The 7,049-nt window shown below is 56.0% G+C and overlaps 1 protein-coding gene across 5 annotated transcripts in view; it reads left to right on the top strand.

Moving 5' to 3' along the window:
- Window positions 1–4,580: 4,580 nt before the first annotated feature.
- The window catches only part of TRIO (trio Rho guanine nucleotide exchange factor), a 356,186-nt gene continuing 353,717 nt past the window's right edge, over window positions 4,581–7,049 (top strand). For 2 of the 5 annotated variants that reach the window (XR_002802647.2, XR_011430260.1), the window contains exon 1: window positions 4,581–4,769. Coding sequence is in view for 2 of the 5 variants with exons in the window: in XM_023625832.2 (XP_023481600.2) it covers window positions 4,613–4,769 (157 nt within the window). In the remaining 3 variants the exon portion in view is untranslated. The remainder of the gene's footprint in view (window positions 4,770–7,049) is intronic. The other 3 variants (XM_023625832.2, XR_011430259.1, XM_023625830.2) reach the window with 3 other exon arrangements.

The raw sequence follows: 7,049 nt of genomic DNA, 5'->3' as shown, positions 1-7,049 counted from the left end.
CTGTATTCCAGAGAGGACAAAGGGCAAAGGGCAAAGGGCAAAGGGCATGCATATGCCCAGTCTGAACTCTGTGTTGTGAACCCTGCCCAGTTCTTTCCACTTGTATCTCATTGGCCAGCACCCTGTCGTATGGCCACCGTAGCCGGGAAATGGAGTGTTTCAGCCAGGCATGGGTTCTGATAAGAAGGAGAGAAAGGATATTGAGTACACAGCTTGCCGTGTCTGCGCCAGCTGGCTTTCTCCATTTCTTTTGCTTTATGCCTTTGTGCCTGGTACAGTTCTAGGCACACAGGAGACACGCTGATGCCTGTGCACTGATTGCAAAGGATCTCCTCATCTTGTAGGCAAGACATTAAACACGAACAATGCAAATAATATAATGCAGTTCATGATCAAATGCCAGAACGATGGGTGCTGCAGAATACAGAAGAGGGAGAGGTCAATTTGAGGTATGTAGCAGCTTCATGAAAGGCAGTGAAATTCGAGCTGAATTTTGAAGGTTGGGTAGGATCAACAGCAGCTGTCATGAAACCCTGTTTAGATCCCCCTACACACGCTCAGATGGCAGAAGGAAAAAAAACTGTGTGCGGCCTCTTTCTCTTACTGCAATCTGGGTGAGCCTTCACGCACGTCCCACACTCAGGCACAGGTCTTTTATATTGCTTTCTTGGAAATGACTCTACTTGAGATGGAAGAATTGGTCACTATCTGGGTCTCAACCCTAGAGAGATCTTTTTGTCCAGATACACATCGATCATTCGCTGTTCACCCGGATCCCCAACACCCTTAGCAGTCACTACCGTGCAGTCGCATTCCCTTTCAGGCCAATTCCCGACACCCAGAACTTGCCTCCACCCAAGAACCCTCCAACACAATTTAGCCTTTTCCAGTGATCACTTCCCAAGAACTACCACTAAGGTATTGTTGGTCTTTCTGTGGCTGCAAGACATCCAATCTGTCCGTTGCCCCAGCAGTTTTTATCTTTCAAATTCTAGACCTTTCTGCACCATTTAGGCAGCAGAGGGGGGCTCTATATTCACTACCCTCAGGGTAGAGTTACAATCGGAGGGATTCAAAGGGAAAGAAAGAAGTCAGCGCTTGGCTTCTGAATTTCAAGAGACACATCTGAAACCCATGGCAGAGGTCAGAATTGGAGGGAAAGGGTTTTTGAATATTAAAATGGAATCTCTTAAGAACACAAAGGTTATGCCAAAAACAATGGATCTGGAAGAAAGCGTGGTAAAACTGGAGTGAGGTTTTATTCCTGCAGAGGAAATAATTTTGTAATTTAGGGGAGAGGAGATGGATAGCATTAGACACTGATGTGAGTCTCTGAGAAGGGAAATCTGTGTCCAGGTAGGCTTGAGGGATCTGGAAGGAGGGAGAACTTGCCCTCACTTTCTGGGGTGGAGCGGGGGTGGGAGGTGGGTCTGAGAACCCCGGTGAGCAGTTGAATGTTTTCCTGAGTGGTTGAGATAGCTCAGGAGCGGTGCTGACTGCCAGCAGACCTCGAGGGGCCCTGTGGTCGGGTGAGGAATATGCCAACAGCAGAAGGCAGCAAGGTCATAACAATGCCTGCAGTCCAGGCAGGAGTGTCAGGGAGGGAGACAGACATGGGACACACGTCTGCCCTGGTGCCAGCATGAACCCGTGATGACTAAGGACCAGGTGCAAGCTCCCCATCTTCACCGCATGCTGTGATACCACCAATGCCTCTGGGAGCTTGGCTGCAACCTTGGCGAGGAGGCGGGAGGGGGAAGTCACTCAGCTGACAAAGAATATCCCTGGAGATTGAGTTTTCCCTGAACTAGGATTAGGCATTCTGCCATGAGGGGGAGTGGGGGCTGGGGATAGAAATTAACTGGGAGAAAAACAGGAAAAAGAAATATTGTCAGCACACCTGAGCTGATGGCCTGTGAAAGTTGGGCCTACTGTACTTTTTCTTTTTGAGGTACTGCACTTACAATTAAAAAAAATTTTACATAAACTTTTACTTTAGAATAGATTTAGATTTACAGAAAAGTTGTAAAGGTAGTATAGAGTTCCCATATAGCCCACACTGTTTCCCCACATTACTCACAGTTAATGAATCAGTGTTGGCACATTATTATTAACTAAAATTCACATATTATTCAGATTTTCTTAGTTTTTACTTAACGTCCCTTTTGGTTCCAGAATCCCATTGAGAATACTATATTACATTTAGTTGTTATGTCTCCTTGGGTTCCTCTTGGCTGGGACAGTTTTTCTGACTTTCCTTATTTTTGATGACCTTGACAGTTTTGGGGAGTACTGGTCAAGTAGACTGCAGAATGTCCCTCAATTGGGATTCATCTAATGTTTTTCTCATAATTAGACTGGGGTTATGTGTTTTTGGAAGGAAGACCACAGAGGTAAAGTACCATCTCCGTCACATCATGTCAAGGGTATGTACCATCTAGATGACTGATCGCTGTTCATGTTAACCTTGATCACCTGGCTGAGGTAGGGTCTGTCTGGTTTCTCCATTGTGAAGTCATTTTCCTGGCCCTCTTTCCATTGTGTAATCTTTGGAAGGAAGTCGCTATGTGCAGCCCATAGTTAAGGAGAGGCTAGTTCTAGTCTGTCTCATTGTGGGCGGAGTAGCTGCATAAACAGTTTGGAATTCTTCTGCATGGGAAATTTGTCTCTTCTCTCCCAGTTATTGACTTAATCATTTATTTGTATCAGTATGGACTCATGGATATTTATTTTATACTTCGAGTTATCGTCAAGTACTGCTTTATTTATTTTCTTGCTCAAATGGTTCCAGTTTTGGCCACTGGGAGCTCTTTCAAGTGGCTCCTGTGTCCCTTTGACAGACTCACATCATTGCTGTGGTTGTTGATTTAAAAATACTTTTTTTTGAGCACTTCCTTACCTTCTGGTAAGGTACATCTACAACTTGATGCTCGGGGGTTATCCTGTATGTTTCCTGCCTCAGTCCTAGAGTCAGCCATTTCCCCAGGGAGCCCTGGTCCCTTTTATTGCAGAATGGTGTTAAAAACAGGGGCTGAGTGCCAGGTGTGAGGTTGCTACTGGAATGTCATTTCTAAGTCCGCTCATCTGACAGAGCAAGGAAACATATATGTATGTGTACTAACCCATGTATATACAAATATCTGTAAATCTTTTTATATATCCCTCTGTATTTATGTTAAGCTAAACATGAGTGCATACTGATGTCTCCAACTCTAATCCAGTACCACACGGATCTTTCTAGCCTCTTCCCCCTAGCTATCTGTAAGCTCGCTCTCCAATAGTCAAAACCTGGTATCCACCATCCACCATTCATTTATCTAATTGTTCAGTTCCAGTATACGTGTACAGTGGTTTCATCATCCAGGTTTTTTTGTTTTCTAATCAATGTTGTTTCTGTCCTTGTTTTCCGCAGCACTGAATCCTTTTAACCTCTGACATGGATATCTTCTGCTCCCTCCTGTTGTAGCCACGCCACAGGCGTTTTGAACTTGAATATTTGTCAAATGCTGGTTTGACATGGACCTTCCACGAAGCTGATGTCACCCATCCTCCATTCTCTTTGGTTTCCCCAGCCCCCATCCTCTTTCCCCTTCTCTACATTTTGGAGGAGTAAGGACGGAGGGGCTGTGGGTCCGGCATCTCATTTTCCAGATGAGGAGGCTTGTGCTACTGACTTCACAGGCTTGCCCCTCTCGCCTCCGTGTTTTCAAGAACTCTGTTCAACAACTATTATGGAGCCCCATCTACGTGCCAGCGCCGGCGCCGCGCCAATGAGCGACACATCTGCCCTGTGCGCGAGTCACCCAGCCCCGCGGGCGAGATCGGTAACAAACAGCTCGAGCGCTCGGGGACGGTGCTCGCGGCGCAGGACCGAGCGCCCCGGCGGGGGGCGCTACGCCGGGCCTGGAAAGGACCGCACCAGCTGGTCAGAGCGTTCCCGCTCCCTCCAGGGGTCGGAGCTGCCCGCGCGGCGGAAAAGGAGCGGGGCCGAACGCTCTCACGGCCGCCCGCTGGCCCTCCGGCCGCCCGGCAACCAGGCGCGGCCCCGCCCCGCCCGCCAGGCCCCGCCCACCCGCCGAGCCCACGCTCGGGCCCCTGACGATGTTCGCCGGAAATTCCCGAAGCCCCTCTTTTTCCTTCCTCTCCTTTCCCTGCTCTCCCTTTTCCTTTCACCCGGGTTCCCTCAGCCGTGATTCCCCCCTCCCCCTCCTTCCTTCCCTATTTGAAATCAAGATGGAGGCTCGCGGCGGCCGCCGGCGCCCGTGATCCCGGAGATCCCGCCGGCCACCGGCCCCCGCCCTCGCGACTGCGTGTCCGGCGCGGCGCGCGCTGCTGCCCGCGCTCCGGCCGGCGCCGCCGAGGCCGTGGCTCCGCGCCCCCGCCCCGCGGCCAGCTCGCGGCTCCCGGGCGGAGTCCTCGTCTATGTGGGCGCGCTCCTCGGGCCGAGAAGCCGCCGCCGCCGCCGCCCGCCGCCGCCCCGGGGCTCTGCGTCCGCGCGCCGGGCGCGGGCAGCTGGGCGCTCGGAGCCGCCAGGCCCGGCGCGGAGGGGGCGGCGCGCGGCGCTAGGGGCGCGGGGCCCGAGCCGGGCGCGGCCGCGGGCGCCGCCGCAGCCATGAGCGGCAGCAGCGGCGGCGCCGCCGCCCCCGCCGCGTCCTCCGGCACCGCCGCCGCGGCCAGCGCGGCGGGCTCGGGCTGCGGGGGCGGTGCCGGCGAGGGGGCCGAGGAGGCGGCCAAGGACCTGGCCGACATTGCGGCCTTCTTCAGATCCGGTGAGTGCAACTGCTGCGCTGCCCGCGCGCTCGGCCAGCCCCGCCGTGGAGGCGCGGTCCGCGGGCCCCGGCGCCCCCGGTGCTCGCCCCGCCACGGGGCCCGGCGTGCTCTCGCCCGGGCCACTGCACCCCGCGCTGGGGCCGGGGCCCTACCCCGGCGTGTCCCGCTGCCCGCCGCCTCGCGCGCCGCGGCTCGGCCCGGCCGCCGCCTCCCCTCCCCTGCGCCCGCCCCTCGTTCCGGGGTGAAATCTCCCCGGCTCCCGCCCCCGGCGCCCACAGCTCCACGGGTTAGGGCGCCGGCTCTTTGTCTCTTTCGCGGAAGGGCCGAGGAGGCAGCGGCGGGGACGGCGAGGGCGGAGGCCCTTGCCCCAGAGGCCGAACGGACGGGGGCGGCGGGGCCGGGCCCCGGAGAGCGGGCCGTCATCTGGGCCGGTCTCGGTGGCCGATTTGTCCCTGCACCCTCCTCGACCCAGATTAGCAGCCAGGTTTCTTCGCTCGGTCCTCGAGCCTGTCACCTCCCCTGCCTCGGTCTACACTTCTGTGAAACGGGGCAGTCATGGCACCGGCTGCCCAGGGAGGGGGGAGGTGGCCGAGATCAAGTGAGGCGGGCCGGGCGGCGGGTGCACCATTGTCTCCAGGGGCGGCCCGGGAGGGACATCTGGGAACGTGGTGGCCTCGGGGGCGCGCGGGGCCGGGCGCTTGCGGGGCACTGCCTGGGTGGCGTGGAGGTGGAGGCAGTGCCAGGTGGCCCGGTGTCTCTCCGGCGAGGAGAGGGTAGCTGCAGGAGAGGCGAGCTTTGCGACCGGCCCGCGGGGAGGAGGCGCGGGGGTGTGACTGGGGGGCCCCGGGACCCCGACGGCGGCCGTTCCTCCCGCCCGGGCCCGCGTCCCCGCGCCCAGTCCGGTCTGCTCGCGCTTCCGGGCGGCAGCGGAGGAGCAGGCGGCCGCGGCGGCGGCGGCCTCGGGCCCCGCAGCCCCGAGCGCCGTGCTCAGCAGGCAGGGCGCGCGGCGGGGAGGATGCAGACTCGGCGCTGGAGAGCCGAGGAGGGCGGGCCAGGTCGGGGCCGGGGCGGGCGGGCGTTCGCAGGGCTTGTACGGGGTGCTGATGGCGGTCCCCGGGAGGACGGCGGGGCCGGGGACGCCGGGGGAGCGGCCTGCGATGGGGCGCGCGCCGGAGGCCGGCGGCTCACGTTTCTCCGTGGCCTCTTTCAAAATTATGCCCCCAGATTCGGTGAGATCAGTTCGGTAGTCCGGGTCACAAGGAGCACTTTGCAGCGGGAGGGCGATGGTCAGAGGCAGAAGTTAGCAGTGCCCGTAGATACCTGGTTAGTACTGTCTTCCCCTCATTTTCTTGTTTTTTTTGCCAGGTGGGGTTATTTTTGAGTCATTTTAACAGATTGGTTGTGGCAGGGAGTGACATACGCCGACTCTACAGTGTCAGCTTGAGGTTAATATACTCCCGAGTGCTCTCTTTCCCTCCTGAGGTCCTTGCAGAAAGCAACGGTTTAGGAAAACATGAACTCCTTCAAATGAAAGCGGTTTTTTTGGTGCAGCTAGCCCAATAGAGCAGCCCTGTCTTGCCTCTTAATAGCAGAACTGGGACGTTTTCCCTTCATGCCCTGAAGCTAAAGTCTAGCCTGTCTTCTCTCTGTCTCTACCACCTGTCACAGAATAATAGATTCTGTGCAGAATTCAGCTCCTCTCTGTTAGAAAGGCTCTTGTGCCCTGGAGATGGAATTTTTGGTGCTTGTGAGACCAGACTTTCTTACATCTTTATTATGCATAGTAGAGAAATCACTTCTTTTTCTCATAAGAGCCCCCAGAAGACATCAGGTTAGACTGGACGCCCACAGAAAACTTGCTCTCTGTCAGTGTGGCTTTCCCCAGGATTTATCCGGCAAGATAAATCTGTTAGTGGCCATGCCTAAGCCTGTGCTTGTTCCGATATCCAGGCTCCTGTTCACGTTCAGGTTTGGGCAGAACCAGACAGTGATACTCAGTGGCTTCCCCCTTTTTTCCATCCTCCAGAATGATTTCATAAACTTCCCCTTTAGTTGTTTGAGTTGGAACCAGGAGCCAGAGCAGATTTAAAGTAAGCAGCAGTTGCACTGTCCCATCTCAGGGCTAGTCTGGAACATCTTTTAAAAGTGCCTTTCGCTCCTTTGGGCAGCTCTGAATCCCTGACCTAGATCTTGGCTCCAGCATCTAGGGCAGTGATGTCTAGCAGAGAGTAGAGAGGCAGCATTCAGTTGGATTGGTAGGGGCAGAACTGGGGGTTTGC

This window comes from Equus caballus, chromosome 21, assembly GCF_041296265.1.
Source record: "Equus caballus isolate H_3958 breed thoroughbred chromosome 21, TB-T2T, whole genome shotgun sequence".
In the NCBI taxonomy this organism is placed as follows: Eukaryota; Metazoa; Chordata; class Mammalia; order Perissodactyla; family Equidae; genus Equus; species Equus caballus.
The sequence above is the reverse complement of the archived record's forward strand: the minus strand, read 5'-3'. Positions and strand labels throughout refer to the sequence as shown.